This window comes from Dendropsophus ebraccatus, chromosome 6 (genome assembly GCF_027789765.1).
Source record: "Dendropsophus ebraccatus isolate aDenEbr1 chromosome 6, aDenEbr1.pat, whole genome shotgun sequence".
In the NCBI taxonomy this organism is placed as follows: Eukaryota; Metazoa; Chordata; class Amphibia; order Anura; family Hylidae; genus Dendropsophus; species Dendropsophus ebraccatus.
In genome coordinates this window covers 55,540,014-55,558,538 of record NC_091459.1, presented here as the reverse complement: position 1 = coordinate 55,558,538, position 18,525 = coordinate 55,540,014, and the positions used below count along the sequence as shown (strand labels likewise).

General features: G+C 39.5%; 1 protein-coding gene across 5 annotated transcripts in view; it reads left to right on the top strand.

The window, feature by feature from the left end:
* The window catches only part of NHSL1 (NHS like 1), a 157,507-nt gene that overhangs the window by 99,530 nt on the left and 39,452 nt on the right, over nucleotides 1-18,525 (top strand). For all 5 annotated transcript variants that reach the window (XM_069975016.1, XM_069975014.1, XM_069975017.1 and 2 more), the window contains exon 2: nucleotides 17,866-18,018. In XM_069975016.1, coding sequence (XP_069831117.1) covers nucleotides 17,866-18,018 — 153 coding nt within the window. The remainder of the gene's footprint in view (nucleotides 1-17,865; nucleotides 18,019-18,525) is intronic.

The window sequence follows — 18,525 nt, the reverse complement described above, 5'->3', positions numbered from 1 at the left end:
ATGATCCACCCCTTATCATCAGGTCTCCAAAAGGGCACAGCCTTGTCCTTGTTTAGTAAATAGACTGAATTTATTAAGGCTGCGAATATCATAGATAAAGTTCGTAAGGCTCTCAACTATTTGTACAATTAACATACAGTAACATTTCCTTTAAGCTAATACAGACCTCTATATTGTAGACCAAATACACTTTACAAAATATGATGTTGGTGAAAATAGGGTTCAGGCGTGATGGAATTTCACTGCCTAACTCCTTTGTTCTAAGAGTGAACCCCATAGAATACAGAAACACTTAGCAGTGCTGAATGTCCATATGATTGAGGATGATGAGAGAAAAGGTGTACAGCCGGCCACCTTTAAGACTCAGGTAGTCAATGCAGCTGACAATCACTGCAGGCACCTGAAGAGATTAGTCCGCGTCCATAATCACCTTTGAGGTTTCCATTGACAACAGAAGAATTTGTTTTGCTATGTGATAAATTTCCCAACTAAATAGATTATTTAGTTGTTCGTATAAATTCTGAGACCTTGATACATAGTTATCTATCTTTATCCATTGTTTCATGCCATTCTCTCCCTGGTATGCAGACCGACTGATTCATTCCAGTGGGGATAATTGCATTAGTAGAAATGTAATGAATTGGAGCTTAGGCTGTGTTCACACATATAGTAACGCAATGTCTGCATCATTTCATTGCAGTAATTAATCACTTCATCACCATCCAGCCGCCCATCACTGCATTAACGCAATGAAACTGCAAGGTGTGTGAACATACCCTAGCACTTCTACTCAGTCATTGTGTCTGTCAGTCTAATCAGCTTTTAATTGAATTATTCATTCCAGCACAAATCAGTTATTGTGGGATCTTTCATTTATGTTTTATACATTAGACTGATTAACAGATACAACCGTGTCATAGTCTGCACATTGTACGGCTGTTCACAGTTGCCAGATCCTATAATTGTTAGCATTTCTAGCTGATGATTTAGGGGGACTGTCAGGCCCTCTCTGTCATATGTGTATACCCGCACCTAAACCTATTTTTAGAATAGTTTAAAGGGGTACTCCAGCACGGGGGCACTTTTTTGCTGGGACCAGGGAGGAGGTGGCCGAGGGAAAAGACGTCCACTCACCTCCCCGATTCCAGCGGCGGGTCCCGCATCGCGGCGCTCCGATGCCTGGTTCCCAGCCGCTTCCGTGTGTCTGACGCGGGCCCGAGACGTGACGTCTCAGGTCCGCTTGAACCCAGGAGGTGAGTGGACGTCTTTTCCCTCGGCCACCTCCTCCCCGGTCCCAGCAAAAAAGTGCCCCCCCCCCCGCTGGAGTACCCCTTTAATATGTTTGGAGCCTGAGATAGACAATGATGCTGCACAATGTAGGCAGTTCATTGCATTGTGGCAGAATTTTTTTTGCTGCTTATTTAGTCCGCTACACCATTTACATTATACAGCACATTACATTGTTGTAACCTTTTGGAAGTAAATTCTGCACCTAAAATGCACATCAGTGACCCATGTGGAGCCTTCTGTTTAAAATTCTGCACTCACTCATGGTTATTATTACATAGTTAATAAGGGGGAAAAAAAAAGTTCATCAAGTTCAACCTACATAATTCCTACTGTGTTGATCCAGAGAAAGGCAAAAACCTATATAAGGCAGATGGCAATTGCCCCATCACAGGGAGAAAATTCCTTCCCGACTCCAATATGGCATCAGAATAATTCCTGGATTAGTGTCCTATCACATGTAATGTAGTGCCCATAATTAGTCTCAATGCTCTTACATTAAAGAATCTGCATCTGTGCTGGTGCAGAAACCTGGTTACAAGCCTACGAGTAAAAAGATCACTTCAAAGATCTCTGTACTGTCCAATCATATATTTGTACATTGTGATCAGATCGCCCCTAAAATGTCTTTAAAAAAAAACAAAAAAAAACCTAAATACCCAAAGCTTGGTAATCTGTCTTGGTACTGTAACCCACCCATTCATTGAATGACCTTGGTTGCCCTCCTCTGCACCCGCTCCAGTTCTGCTGTGTCAGTTAAGCCAGTCCAGTGTTTTAAATGATTGTCAATATTCCTAGGGGAATCCTAGGCTTCGTATATCACATTCTTTCAAAGAAAAAGTTGCCTTGCCCTTAACCACTAGTGTTCAGCCTTCAATGCTGTTTAGAAAATAAACGCTATGTGCAGCAAGGCCACATTTTGCTAGTTTTGTGGCCCCTGTCCACTAGATGGCAGAATTCTACCATGTCCCATCCATGCTTCCCTGATAAAATAGTAACAATGAAACAGGCTTAGTGGCTTCCATGTAAAAATGCAAGACTAAAAACTGTAATCCTATGACGGAATGAATGTATATGGAAATGGAAATATTCTACAGGTTTCTATAGATCATTCTTAAGGCTCAGAATAAGTAGTAAATTAGTAGTAGTACATGATATTCTCACCATCATCCCATCTATGTGAAGAAATCACTGGATGTTGTGCAATTTCAAGCAAAGGGAACAGTATACTAATGGATTACATGGTTCTTTTTTATTACAAAGATATTGGTATATTTATTATGCTGCATTTTCTTCTGAAGTGAAGTTGGAAGTTGGTTGATTAAACATATATTTGCACAGTAAGGCCATGTTCATATTTAGTAAAACACTGGACGTTCTGTGACCCGGCCAGATCAATGAATAGCGGCTGCAGAAAACTGATATGTCAGTCTTCCACGGTGCCGCCAGCGATCCTGGCTGGGGTGTATACTATGTGTATACACTCCGGCCGCGATTCCATAGACGATAGCACTTGTATTAATCATGGCCGTTGTTGCAAATCGAAATGGCCGTCCAATAAAATGTGAATTGTCAAGGCTGCCTCCATGACAATGTGCAAAAAAACCTAAATTAAAAAAATTACATTCAAAAAATAAAAAACTGATGTGTCAGTATCTGACTCTATAATCTCGTGATAAATTCCCATTGAAACTACAGACAGACAATGGCGTAGGTTTCACTGTCATTTTTCTGCCCTGACCCTCCGAGGCAAGAGGAGCGGATGGGGCAGATGCAAATAAAATATTTCTGAGTAGACCATTTGCTAATATTTTTACACCAATTGGGCCCATTTGAGCCTAAAAAAGCCATTTTAGCCTTTTAAATATCCCCCTGGTGTACAAAACTCAGAATTGTGAGTTCTCAAATCTCATTGATGTGCATTGGTAGTGTCTGGTCTGATCCCACAGAAGAGCTACTACAACGCAAACTGCTGAAAAAGTTATCACTGGCTATGATAGAAAGATGTAAAAATGCACAGTGTGTCCAGTAAAATGAAGGGAAACTCATATCATACAATAAGCTACGTGCACACACCAAATACAGTATATCCTTAATTCTCTGTAACCACAATCTGTAACCCCAAACAGCTTGTACCTTCGGATAGCTGCTTTTAAGCCATGATCTGTACTGGGGTCCGTTCAGCAGGTGATGCAGTTATTGTCCTGAAAACCAAATTTTAAATTTGCAGCCCTGTATCAAACTGCGGTAGCCTAGAGTGTCTGTGCATTAGGCTGGCACAACCTCTCTGTCCCTCCTTCCCGCCCTCTTCATCATTAGGAATGCTCCATCCAGGTATTCTCCTATTCCTCACTTGTCTGAACACTGCACAGGTGTCTAAACGATCCAGCCAACTTGCAGTGCTCACACAGCTAATGAATAGTAGAACACCTGCCTGGAGCATTCCTAATGATATAGAGGGTGGGGAGGAGGGACAGAGAGGCTGTGCCAGCCTAATGCACAGACACTCTAGGCCATGCCAGTTTGACACAGGGCTGCAAGTAAATAAGTTTTTTTGCAGGACAATAACTGCATCACCTGCCGAAAAGACCCCAGGACAAATCTTGGATTAAAAGCAGCTATCTGAAGGTACAAGCGGTTGGGGGGGTCAGATTGTGGGTACAGAGTCACTTTAAGTAAAAACATCTACCTAAATGTGAGGTGTATACCTGTGCATGTGTCCACGATGCAAATTGTTTGCTATATGCTGACACAAATCTGCTGGCCATCTGACAAGACAGAATGAACAGATGTTAGTCTGGTATTTAAGGATGGTATTAATAGTTCATCCATGGGCAGCACTGCTTCTCCCATAAACATACTTATTACTATAAAAGTGTGTGTATATATAAAGAAAATTATTATTATTTAAATTATTATTATTATGAATTATTATTATTATTATTATTATTATTATTATTAATAATGCCTATTGTGTACAGAGCTCCTCTCTTCACACCTCTCAGACACTAATGACAGGAGAAATCCTAATAGCATGCAGGGAACAGATGGCTGCCAAGCCATCAGATTACACTATTAAGCAAGTAGGCTAGGTTCACACTATGTAAAAATGATGGGCATCTTTCATAATAATGGCCATTGGCCATCATGATCTTTCAACATGGGGGAACAATTGGGAAGGAATCGCTGAACTGACAGGCCTGCACTCGCTTCTCGATCTATCAGTTAAAAGAGAAATCCAGTGAAAATAAAAACGGGGGAGGGGGGAGCGTTGTTGGGGGTGCGAGAACTTAATAAACAAAGTATACTTTCCCGTGTCTCTGTTGCGCACATACCTAGCCTTTCCAGCTGCAACGTCACAGCCCTGGTGAGCTCAAAAATCTCAAGTAGAAAACCCCCATAGAAAAACCTCTACTGCTCTGGACAGTTCCTGACATGGACAGTGGTGGCAGCAGAGAGCACTGTGTCACACTGGAAAGAATACACCACTTCCTGCAGGACATATAGCAGCTGATAAGTACTGAAAGACTTGAGATTTTTACATAGAAGTAATTAACAGAGCTATTTAATTTTTTGACACTTTTTGACACTTTGACAGAGTTCCCCTTTAAATCAATTAAATTTAATTTAATTCCCCTACGCAGAAGTAATTGAAATGGAAGATTTGAAAAACCTCTGTTATTTCTTCTGCGGCATTTGTATAGAAAGTACTGTATCGTATTGTTCTGTACACAGTCGCCACATGAGGTGCAGATTTTACATTGCAATCTTTTTTGCTGAAGATTTGCTGAGACAGGTTTAACACCTTTGCTGAACGAATAAGATAATGAGGATAATCGGAACCATCAGCATCCGCGGAGGAGGCAGATGGAGGCTGGCGGTAGCTCTCCGTGAGCTCTGGGTGTATTATGTGTTAAGTTCTTCCATAATTATAATGAGAATCAACCTGTCTCCCACTTAGCAGATTTGTCTTTGAACAGACTGTATGTCATGGGAAGAGGATTCTAGAACCCCATTGATTTCCTGTTTCATGGGGTTAACAGTTCCTTCATACTGATTGCTGCATTGATTTTTTTTTCCATCTCTTGGAATCAAACAATCCATTCTCTGGATTAAAGTCTTTTTTTCCTCTTGTTGGGCTTCACGCATCACTAATCTTCACGCACTGATATATGCTAATACATACTTCTTACCTACATGCTTACTTAAAAAGGAATAAAAAATACTGGCCTTACAATCACGACAACCCAAGGTTGAATGAGCAGATCCTCCATCCAACACAACAATGAAGCCAACCTAAAGCTGTCAGTAGGACGTATGATAGTGTTGAGTGAAGATGCTCAATGTATTTCCACAGCCTTAAACCCATAGGGGGATTATACTCACCTCTCCAGTCTTCTATCTTCACTATCACCAATCAGCAGCTGCAGTAGTGTCCCGCCTCAGCTGCTGATTGGCTGAGCAGTGACAGTGAAGACAGATAGAAGACTAGAGTGGTAAGTATAATTCCACCCCCTAACAGAGAACAGTCTGGCCGTCACAGGGTTACCGCAACACCCTGGGGGCCAGACTGTCACTTTATAAGATTTCAGGTTTACCAGACACCTTCCGCTCTGCCAAGCACCTGGTTAAATGCTTGAGTCTCCGATCAACTCAAGTAATGAGCACTCGCGCATTGAAAAATGCTGGACTCGAGTAATGAGCACTCGCGCATTGAAAAATGCCTTTAGACCTGAAGACCCTCTTGGCTGAGTGTTTATTATTCAGAACATAGTTTTATTTTCAACAATGAGATGAATATACCTATTGAATGACGCCTTATCTCCCCTTTCACCTCTTCCAGATTGTGTACACACAGTATACTGGAGAGGGTATGGGTTGGTCCCTGAACTCCTAGTTCATGCCTGTGCCACATGGGAAAAACACAACAACATTGTATCTGTGGTCACAGGTTTGGGGGACTAAAATTGGAAATTAGAGGGTATACTATGTTCTCTCCAATGAACTATAGGACATCGGGGTCATATTTTTGAATATGGACATCGTTGAATGCAGCCCTAGAGAGTCAATGGCTGTATCCATGTGTTCTTGGACTCCCTAGGGCTGCATCCAACTTATTCAGCCACTGGTATTCAAATGCCAATCGGACTCAAGCATGCTCCGGTTGTACACATCTCTAGTGACTATCATTTATAATCCATGTAAGCGCTCTGACATATTCCGCCTCTTTTGGAAGTCTCATTTGTATATGACATGAAAATCACATAGAGCTCGGACTTTCAACGATGAGTGTTTGTTTTCCCCCAGTTCCGCAGTGTTTGCTAGGAACAAATATGGGTATGTGGATTTTGCATCTAGGTTACATGCAGTAGCTATTGTTGTGTCCAGACAGTGGTGATTTTCACATCCTGTGGAACCTATAATAGAATGTGTTAGGGAAGAACCTCTTTATTATTCCTCTCTAACCATTATAATGTGGCACCCCTGTCAGTCCTCTATCGTATACAGTCCATAAATATAGTTTCATTGACATTTAAAGGACACATAACCTTTCCTGCTGCCTTTGTTAATTAATCCCAGCCCCGATCAAATTGGAACACATTGTTATTTTCATCTATGACGTGACCACCCTGTGCCCATCTGTGGAGAATCAATTACTAGACGCAGAGGCACAAATGCTATCATCAAGTTGACAGGGAGCATCAGTGATGGCTAAATGATGTGCTGGAAGTTGGCTGGGCGAGCAGGATTTCTACTGCTCAATACTAAGACTCTCCACAGTGTAAAGAACAGATCTCAGGAGGTTTGCTTGTTATGGCTGCAGAATATTATTTATGGAGTTATATCCATTAACAACTATAGTATTTAGGATTTGTCAGAATGAATGAATGAATGCAAAAAACTGTTAAAGGGGTTCACTACTTTGGACAATGTTTTTTTATTTTTTTATTTAAGCGTCTCCAACAATAATTTGATGACATGATATCTAAGGGTATGTGCACGCTAAGGAATTCTCGCAGAATTCTGCACGTAATTACCGCTGATGAATTCTGCACTAGCGCTCGCGGAATTCCGTGCGAAAAATGAACTCTCATAGAGTTCTATGGAATTCCGCCAGCGCAATCCGCCCAAAGAATCGACATGTCAATTCTTTGAGCGGAAAGCGGATCCTCGTCGGATAATTCCGCACTAAAATTCCGTTGTGTGCACGGAAAGACAGAAATCCCATTTTGCTGTATGAAAAGGAGCAATATAGCATTTAAACGGGTGAAATTACGCTCAGATTCTGCACGCTTTTTGCTGCAGAATGTCGCGCTAATTGCTCAATGTGCACATACCCTAACTTTTGGGATATTCAGCTAAAAAATCTGGAAAACTTAATTTTATTGCAGTGCAAGTGGTAAAATGAAGAATTATTATGTTCTCATTAAAATGGCCAGTAAATAAAGGCCACAAACAGGTGCCCCAGTGTTTTTAAAGGGGTACTCCAGATATTGTTTTTTCTTTTAAATCAACTGGTGCCAAAAAGTTATACAGATTTGTAAATTACTTCCATTTGAAAGTCTTTATTCTTGCACTACTTATCAGCTGCAGGAAGTGGTGTAGTCTTTCCATTTTGACACTGTGCTCTCTGCTGCCACCTCTGTCCATGTTAGGAACTGTCCATAACAGCAAACCCCATAGAAAACCTCTCCTGCTCTGGACAGTTCCTGACATGGACAGAGGTGGCAGCAGAGATCATTGTGTCAGACTGGAAAGAATACACCACTTCCCGCAGGACATACAGCAGCTGAAGTACTGGAAATTTTTAAATAGAAGTAAATAACAAATGCGTATAATATTCCGACACCAGTGGATTTTTTTCTCTGGAGTACCCCTCCGGAATGCATCCGTTTTAGCGTATACAAATGTGGCCAACCACATACGCTAAAAAAAATCTGATGATTTTTTATCCTTTTTTTTTATAAAGGAATAAAAAACTGATCAGAGCAGATGCACACAAATGCATCTGTTTTTTTATCTGTTTTTCATCCTTTTTTTTAAATGGATGTAAAAAACGGATTGCAAAAACGCATTGTGAAACCAGCCTTAACTAGTGACATCTCTCCTGAGAACCATGCTCAGGGCCCTGTAATATATCCATACAAGCACCGTTTCCTATTACCAGTACTGCTGGACAATCAATTTGGATCAATCCTGAACAACAATTTTAGCATCATTGATCTTTTTGAGCATTTATTTTGGCCGACTATGGTTCACGACTGCCCAGATAGCAACAAATTATAACAATAAGCCTTAAAAGCTACTATGTATCTTTACTACTGCAGTATAGAGAAGGGTGTGAATTGGTTCTCCATGTGCATGCTGATAAGTAATCCTCCATCTCCTCATCATCCATTCTGTTTCACTGCAGCCCTTGTGGATTGTCATTTGTTGGAGGCATGAGATGGTCCACATTAAAATACACAGGGAGGGGGGTGATATGAAAGAGGTCTTTGTCAACCTGTGACATTAGTGATAAGGAGGCAGATGAATGTGCTGAGCTTGTCTTTTGTTGCTTGCACACATTGTATTAGGTATCATTCAGGGTGGGATGGAAGCTAAATAAATTAGGATCAATGAACATAGGTTATTTTGGCAACAGGTTCTAATAAGTTCTTTATATTTTATATCTTTGTGTGAAGTTGGGTTCATTTACTATATACATGTACATATAATGCAGATACCCAATTTCCTAGGTTTCTAAATCACATGACCTAAGTGTAAGGTGTGCTTGTATATAGCAACCTGCTGGATCCTCTCCTCCCTCCAATGTTTCTGGGTCAGTTCTCATTGTAATATAGGCTGGCTGCAGGCATCCTGGGTGCGACTGTGGAAGTGTTCGTCCCAGATGGCCGCATTGAACAGGTCATGTGGAAATGTGAAATGTGAATGTAGGAGAGGGGTGATGGGTGGGAGAAGGGAAATGTGGATGACATTACAAATGCAGTCAGACTATAGCCCCATTAAATATTCAACAACTGTCTCCAGAAAGGAAAAAAAGTCATGATTGTGGTGTCTGTGGTGACCTCCTGCCAGTGTGTACTTTGGAAGAAATTATTAGAATTTCTTTGGGCTTGTTCTTATTTGCTACATTGTATTGCTAGTATATGGTAGTATATGGTAGTATATTTACCATAGAAGTATATTTTGTATGCTTGAAATATTAGTGCATATTTGATCATGCTCCTTTTTACATTTAAAGAAATTTAGGAAACACATTTTTATGTCTATGGGCAATGTAAAACTAGTATATATGGTAGATGTAACAAGAGTGAATACAATGTTCAATGTCATCTGGCAATAATAAAAAGATGACATTTTGGCCATAGACCGGATGATTGTCTAATTCTGTAGCTCTTCATAGTGAGTAGCAGATGCAGAGTTGCAACCTCTTATTTGATAGGAAAGAAAAGCTTCAATTGTTCAAGGATGTTCTGTTATGCACCAAATACCTCGCACTTGCCTTAATGGGCCCACTTCCTTGACCTTGTGCCCCTTTCTTGTTTTTGTCTGGGAAGCCATCACATGTGAAGTGGCACAGCCATGGATGCCTGGCCCCTGCTACAACAAACAAGCTTTACTGAAATTCATTTTTTTTATTTTTTTTTGCTCAGACTTTTTTTTTTTCAAATTTTAAAGGCTTGGTTATAATAAAATCTTTAGAAATATTATAGTTTCTTTGTATAAATAATAAATACTGTAAAATTGTCTCTATAAATTTAAATATTTACATTTAAAATATTTTTTTCTCTTTCTGTTTCAAAAAGAAACAAAACAAATATTATAATATAAACAAATTGTATATTCTAATTTAGGTATTTCTTTGTAAAACTGGGTCAGAACAGGTGGCACACATCTTGTCCATTTTAACCATTGGAATTTGCAGACAATGCACCTGCCTGTGGAGCACCATACATTACTTTAAATGGTTTTTCATATAACAAGTGCTTAAGTTCTGCTAAAACTAAAACTAGTTATTTTCCAAGATAATTATACTCTATGATTTGCAAAGAACAAAAGTCATGTAAATTGTAGCTGCATGGCCCAGTGGAATCAACAAATCAGCCCTCATCTTTTTACAGCCCCACACAGCAGACAAAGTGCTGCTGGATTCCGAGCATGGGTTTCAGGGAGGTGGGGGCGTGTTGGAATAACAATAGCTGAAAGCCAATACTGCCCCTTTCTGAGTGCTGAGCCCTGTGCTGGAGCCTTGGAACTTCAGTAGCTAACACTGGGAATTGAGCTGAAAGAACTCTGGGGATGGTGAATAGGTGGGGGATAGTGGGAGAGAGATGACAATCTTGTTAGAGAAGGGGGGGAGATGTAGACGCAATGAGGCAGAAAGTCTGAAGAACAAGTGAGCTAAGACTTGGCTCAGGTCTTCACATACAAGCATCTTTTCCCCACATCTGCTCTTGTTACTCGGAGATTATATTATGGAAAAGGATTTTCAGGGTCAAGGCTTACCAGCACGTTTTAGGCTACAACGGTAACAACTAAAAGGATCTTCAGTAGAAGGTAGTGGACACAACACTTTGACGCACCTGCAAATTGTCCATGGGATTCTAACTTTGAAGCTCATCAAAAATGGTTGTGTTTATCAACACAAAGCTAAAGTCACTCATCAGCCTGTTTAAGAAGAAGAGTAAGTATTCCTTTAAGAATGTGCTCTGGCTCAAGGGACTTTTTAGAAGACTCTGTGCATGATGGTATGGTCGTATTTTCTGAATAGGATTATTATTTACATGTTTTATAAGCAATGTGCTGGTGGACTTGCTGTCAGTGTCATGCCTTTGCTCGGGATAAGTGTCAAGATACAATTTTTTCTCGGGATATACATGTGTTCTGCATATATTTTTAGAGATGTCATATTAGCATTCTACTCCTCCTTTTTATGGTTTGAGTATTTTTTTTTTTTTTACTTTTTTTATCTTATTTTTATCTTGCATATGGTTTACAGTGTATTTTAATCAATCAATGAAATGGACGATTGTTTTGATCCTGGATGTATAGCATGTGACATGACTTCACACGTGTATACACATATACAGAGCCTATATGCAAAGGATCCTGCCACTAGGTTTTCAATGCAAGCTTTTGTTTTAATAGTAGACATGGGCTTCTAGATTCTCCATAGAGATAACTAATAGATGGAATTAATTTGCAGGCTGTGCTCCAACCTCTCAGCGTGCCCATGAAAAGCTTTGTTGAATTAGAATTTGTAATGCAGCTAGCTTAGCCTAGAGATCTGTTTTGAGAACCTCCCTAAGCACAAGTTACTGAACAATAGAGCTGCTAGCAGCATGCTACCAGGGGCTTTACTGACAACAAGCACTTGCTGCAGAGTTGTTAGTATGGTTCAGTGAAATACAAGAGAATTGAGAACATTGCACAAATACTTCATATCATCTTTAATGTGTTTACTAATGATATCTCAAAGCTTTTTTTTTTAGGTCTTTAAAGACCTATGGTTTTGTGGGTTGTTATGGGAAACTGTAAAGGCATCTGTAGCTTTATAGCCAGTTAAAGCCCAGGGTGCTTGGGGGAAGGGGTGTCATCCTACGACAGATCAAATTCCCACTCATTGTGCTGGGTCCCTATAGATAACCTGTTCTTACATCTGTAACTCCTTTGTTTACAATTCTGTACAGCCGAATAAATGTTATTTTATCGAAGATGTTTGTAGAATCAAATTGATTCCATCATGGAAGCATGAAAGCTATGTGTAGTGGCCTATTCAATGTATTAGATATCGTACATTCATCATCTATTAAGTTTAATAACTAGAATAAATGCAGATACAATAGTAACCTTGTAACTGTGCTAATGTCCCCAGAAATGTTATGGTACCCTAGCTAACAGTCACATAAATCTAGTAGGTTTGCAATGTAACTAATGTCCTCAATATCTTTGGCTGGGGATAACATTCACATTAATCTTCTATATCTGTAGTAGGCTTGGAGCTAATGTTCATATAGATCTGGTTGTAGTCTGCTTGGAGCTAACGTTCACATAAATCTTCTATGTCTGTAGTTTGCTTGGAGCTAACGTTCACATAAATCTTCTATGTCTGTAGTAGGCTTGGAGCTAACGTTCACATAAATCTTCTATGTCTGTAGTATGCTTGGAGATAATGTTCACGTAGATTTGGTTGTAGTAGGCTTGGAGCTAATGTTCATATAGATCTGGTTGTAGTAGGCTTGGAGCTAATGTTCTCATAGATCTGGTTGTAGTAGGCTTGAAGCTAATGTTCACATACTGTAGATCTGGCTGTAGTAGGCTTGGAGCTAATGTTCTTATAGATCTGGTTGTAGTTTGCCTGGAGCTAATGTTCACATAAATCTTTTGTGTCTGTAGTAGGCTTGGAGCTAATGTTCATATAAATCTGGTTGTAGTAAGCTTGGAGCTAATGTTCACCTAGTGTAGATCTGGTGCTTGGAGCTAATGTTCTCATAGATCTGGCTGTAGTAGGCTTGGAGCTAATGTTCTCATAGATCTAGTGCTTATATCTAATGTTCTCATAGATCTGGCTTTACTAGGCTTGGAGCTAATGTTCTCATAGATCTAGTGCTTGTATCTAATGTTCTCATAGATCTGGCTGTACTAGGCTTGGAGCTAATGTTCATATAGATCTGGTTGTAGTAGGCTTGGAGCTAATGTTCACCTAGTGTAGATCTGGTGCTTGGAGCTAATGTTCTCATAGATCTGGCTGTACTAGGCTTGGAGCTAATGTTCATATAGATCTGGTTGTAGTAGGCTTGGAGCTAATGTTCACCTAGTGTAGATCTGGTGCTTGGAGCTAATGTTCTCATAGATCTGGCTGTACTAGGCTTGGAGGTAATGTTCATATAGATCTGGTTGTAGTAGGCTTGGAGCTAATGTTCACATACTGTATATCTGGTGCTTGGAGCTAATGTTCACATAGATTTGGTTTTTAGTAAGCTTGGAGCTAATGTTCACATAAATCTTCAGTGTCTGTAGTAGACTTGGAGGTAATGTTCACATGGATCTAATTGTAGTAGGCTTAGAGCTAATGTTCACATAGATCTACTTGTATTAGGCTTGGAGCTTATGTCCACATAGATCTAGTTGTAGTAGGCTTGGAGCTAATGTTCACATAGATCTAGTTGTAGTAGGCTTGGAGCTAATGTTCACATAGATCTATTTGTATTAGGCTTGGAGCTAATGTCCACATAGATCTAGTTGTAGTAGGCTTGGAGCTAATGTTCACATAGATCTATTTGTATTAGGCTTGGAGCTAATGTCCACATAGATCTGGTTGTAGTAGGCTTGGAGCTAATGATCACATAGATCTAGTTGTAGTAGGCTTGGAGCTAATGTCCACATAGATCTGGTTGTAGTAAGCTTGCAGTTAAAGGGGTTTAACATGGCCACTTTCTCCCTACTGTCGTCTGCAGATTGGGTGGGGTTTTGAAACTCAGTTCCATTGAAGTAAATGGAGCTTAATTGCAAACCACACCTGAACTGGAGACAACAGTAGGGGGAAAAGTGGCCATGTTTTTGTAGCGCTATGTTCACGTAGATCTACTTGTATTAGGCTTGAAGCTAATGTTCACATAGATCTGGTTGTGGTAGGCTTGGAGCTAATGTTCACATGGATCTAGTTGTAGTAGACTTTCAATAGAGCTAATGCTGTTCTCATTGTGATGTATGTCGGTTGTCAATAGTTTGTTACTTTTGACATACAAAACAGGATTGAGTTTATCAACAAATAACTGATATGGTTGTCTGTATCTATACACACCTGGCCTAAAGCTAGATATGTATAGATAAATGTTACCCATTTGCTTGGTTGTTGTATAGGTGATTGGTTGATTAGCCTGCTTGTATAGAATAAAACACCAATTTAGATAGTGTGTTCAAATAAGGAGGAGTGCTGAGTATATAGTTTGTTAAGCATACACACATACACAAACATTTTCCCTGGACTTTGATAGTATATAAATTGAGATTTGGAAAATTTAATAAAGTTGTGGTTATTTATCACCCACACCATCGACAGTATTCCAGCAATTAAAATACATAGGCTTTTCTACTTGTTTATCAGTTTTTATGGTCAGTTACGTTAGTTACGTGTATAGAATTTCTTGGAATATAAATGTGTTACTTTAAATGGGTCACTTCAAAGTTTACATTCTGTAGACACATCGGTTCCTGTCTACCAACAGATATAATTTCAGCAATTACATTGGTTCCATTTACAAACTAGTTGTTTGCAGGTACCTAGAGGCTCCTTTCAAATGCCCTCTAGTCTCTGTTCATGAATGCTCCGTTTGGCCCTTCTAAGGATGTCTGACTAATTGACCCTTTTAGTTAAATCCTACATTCTAACTTTATACAGGTTATTAGCTAAACAAAATGACATTTTCCTTTGATGACTCAGAAGAAACTTTAACGTTACAATCAACCAGCCACTTAATGAATGGTGAAACCTTCCAGCCCCACTATAAAACATGGGTCAGCTTGTAGCTACCTTGTGAGGGGTTGGATGGAGGCTAGTAATCACCAAGTTATTTGCTTGCCGTCGTAGTCAAGTATTTCTGTTTTTAGCCAGCAGTAATTTGTGTAATACAATATTTCCGTATCCATATGGCACTACTGTAGTTTCCATTGTCACTTGCTGCCTGCACCTGACACATGTCTCTTGGGGGAATATGAGTCTATGTTATTAGAGTGTATATCCATGACAGCGCTGCAAAGCAATCTGGACCACTGTTATAGTAATAGTAGTAAAATAATACTGATAGAGTAATATGTTTTTACGTAGTGCCTAAAAGTGCTCTGGTGATAAGAGTACCCTCTTGTCAGTATGGTTCCTCCATGTTTAATGTTGGTTGCCTTTTAGATAAAATATAGATTTGGTAGCAGATGGCGTGGCTTGTCTTGAGATATAATTCAGCGTATAAACAAAGTAAACATGGCCGGGAGATCTGATTAAGTGGCCTTTAGATTCTACAAAGCAATTTATACCAAATTTAAAGACATTTGGAATTTATTCCGTAATTCCTGAAAGAGTAGAATTTATTGAATTTCTTTGAAGCAATCAGTAGGATTATTATGATATTGTGTCCCATTCTTCTCTTGTGTGTAAGGGAACCTAGGAACTAGATGGAATACAGGGACAGACAGTGTGAATCCTAGTGCTAGGCCCCCCAAGACTGTCCCTGCCTACTTGTCAGCCTGACCCTAGGCGGTCAGCGATAGAGACAAGACAGACAAACACAATAAAGAATGGTACAAGAACAGCAAGAGAAAAACAGAAGGACAGGCAAAGAGGTCAGGTTACCAAGCAATCCAATCCAATACAAAACGCCAGTTCTAGCTACAAGAAACTATTGCAAGCAATGTCCAAGAGCACAAGTGAACTTCTATGAGAATGAGTCCTGGTCCAGGGGGTGATTGAACCAGCTCTCTGACATCCAGACCACACAGAACACAGGCTGAAAGGGACGGGAGATAAATGGAGAAGGCAACAGTCTATTACTACATCTAAACCATCTGCAGCCCGGCTAAGGCTAGCAGAAGAACCATATGGGTGTGGTGGAACCCTTCAATCACTACACAAGTGCTAGAATAAGACAGAGTTCAGACTGGTAAAAAAACATGCACACCAAATTATGGCCAAAAGTGCAGTCTTGGCTATATTTTATGGGCAGAGGCCTTCACTAAAGTCTGAACAGACGTGCACATAACATATGCCATGTAAAATACAGGCAAATGGAGGTTGTCCCACTTCTATCACATAATCCTGGTAATCTTGGTGTTAGTATGTAATTGTATTAATCATTGAGCTTCTTTCTGGTTAACCAGTTCATCACCTTTTGACCAGTGTTCTATATATATATTACATACAGTATATAGTTGCCTGTTCGCTTTCTCTCACGTATTTAGCCTCTTATGAGTTGAATCTGTCAAGATCAAGAAACGGTAAATGCATCTATTTAAGATTCAGTTTTCTCATATTCATCTCTCTGGTAATTCATTAAAACTTTAACCTTGAACAAGTGAACATAATTGCTGAATACCTTATATATTTGCTACTAGGGTTATTCATTTGAAGATAAGCCATATGCTTTAGGCCAAATATTTGACACAGCTTAGTAGCCGGCGTTGTCAGCCACATCATGAACATGGCGCCAGCTGCTTCTTCATTTATTAGCTTCCTCAAGCAGAATACCAACTGGGAAGATGCAGAATCATCTCCAAATACTTCTATGAAACACATTAGAGTGAACAGGTCACTTTCAAAGCTGGTGGTACACCTTAGATTATTGTCAGCTGAACCTGCTGATTGTTTTCAGTAAAGGCCACAGAGATTATGTATATGAGATAGTGTGTCGGTTCCCTGATAGCAAGTATCAGGGAGAGAAGAATTGGACAGGTTGGTTTTCAACATGTCCAATTGTTTGTTCCCTGCTATGATAAGTTACTGCCAAATATGCAGGTTTATAGGGTTCAGGAGTCATAATTGTTGAGAATATGAAGTACATGGCCTGCTTTAGACAAAAGACGAGGAATATGTTACTATTAAAGTTGAAAAAACTTTGAACATGCGTCACCCGATTAGCGGCGGCAGCTGAAGTTGGAGGTAGCCCTAGAGTGTCTTGAAAAAAAACACAGATACAGCCATAGGCTTACTATTAGAGCTGAACAAACTTAGAACATGCTTGGATTCAGACAAACCCGAGCTAGTTACCATATTGAATGTAAGATGAGCCAAGAAATAAAACTTCTAAAACTATAGACTACTTAATAATTCTGTTTTGACAGTATAAAGTCTTCTATTTTTCTAATGTTGGATTGTGTCTGGTGTGTTCAGTTTAGTTACGTTAACTTTTTTTTAAATTCAAATAATTTTTTATTTTCCACAATATACATTTACATATACATTATAAACATAATACAAATCCAAAACAAAAAAGAAAAAAAAAGAAAACTATCACCACTCTTCAGTCCATCTTATCGGTAGCATATTCCCCTCAGGGTATACGGACTGTTATCTGCAACCCCTAATACCATGCAACTAAGTCTGATTCTTTATTAGCCCCTATAAAAATCCAGCCAACCCTTCCCACCCCACCCAACCCAGCCCAACCCATCCCACCCCAGCCCAACCCATCCCACCCCAACCCATCCCACCCATGCCGTGGAGGAAGAAGAGGGGAAACGGAGATAAGAGGTGGTGGTGGGGGGGAGAAATAAACAAAAATTAAATAAATAATTGGATAAATAAATTAATAAATAAATGAAATAAAATAAAATAAACCCGATTACCAAAATAAATAAATGATAAAAAGACTCTTAACTGTATCATTATTCCCAAGAGTCCCATATATAGTGGAAACTCTTTCGGCCCTTTAAATGAGCCAAGAAATAAAACTTCTAAAACTATAGACTACTTAATAATTCTCTTTAGACAGTATAAAGTCTTCTATTTTTCTAATGTTGGATTGTGTCTGGTGTGTTCAGTTTAGTTACGTTATCTAATCAAAGATTTTTTTTTCTTTCTTCCAGCGGTTTCCAATCTAGATGATGAAAGTAAGTGGACGGTCCATTACACAGCATCTTGGCACCAACAGGAGAATGTCTTTCTTCCCTCATCCAGACCGGCGTGTGTAGAGGATCTGCATAGGCAAGCCAAAGTCAACCTGAAGACAGTGCTGCGAGGTAAGGACTTCTCTGCTACTAATGATCATGACAATTGCTTTTCATTGTAAAAAGATCTAAACTGATTAAATATACCTAATATCAGAATATTTATAGGTTTCCATCTAATGTTACATCATATATAATATGAAAAGTGTATGTTCATATCAATTAATCCAGGAAGGACAGTAGTCAAGGTAATAAATCTAGACAAGCCATGCATTGCAAAATGTTTTATTGGGTGTGAAATCTCTTTGTTATAGGGTGCAATAGATATATAACTGATCGGACAGCTATATTAACCATGCATGGTCAGTTTTACCCTTATTATACTCTAACCAAAACTTTGTGTTGTTCAGTTATAGCTTAGATACTGTAATAGTTGCAAGGGATCCAGGGACCTGCATGGAATACAGAGACAGACAGTGTGAGCCCTAATGCTAGGCCCCCAAGACTGTCCCTGTCTACTTGCCAGCCTAGGTGATCAACGACAACTGGGTGATGTTCCCTTCACTAGGAAAGTAAAAC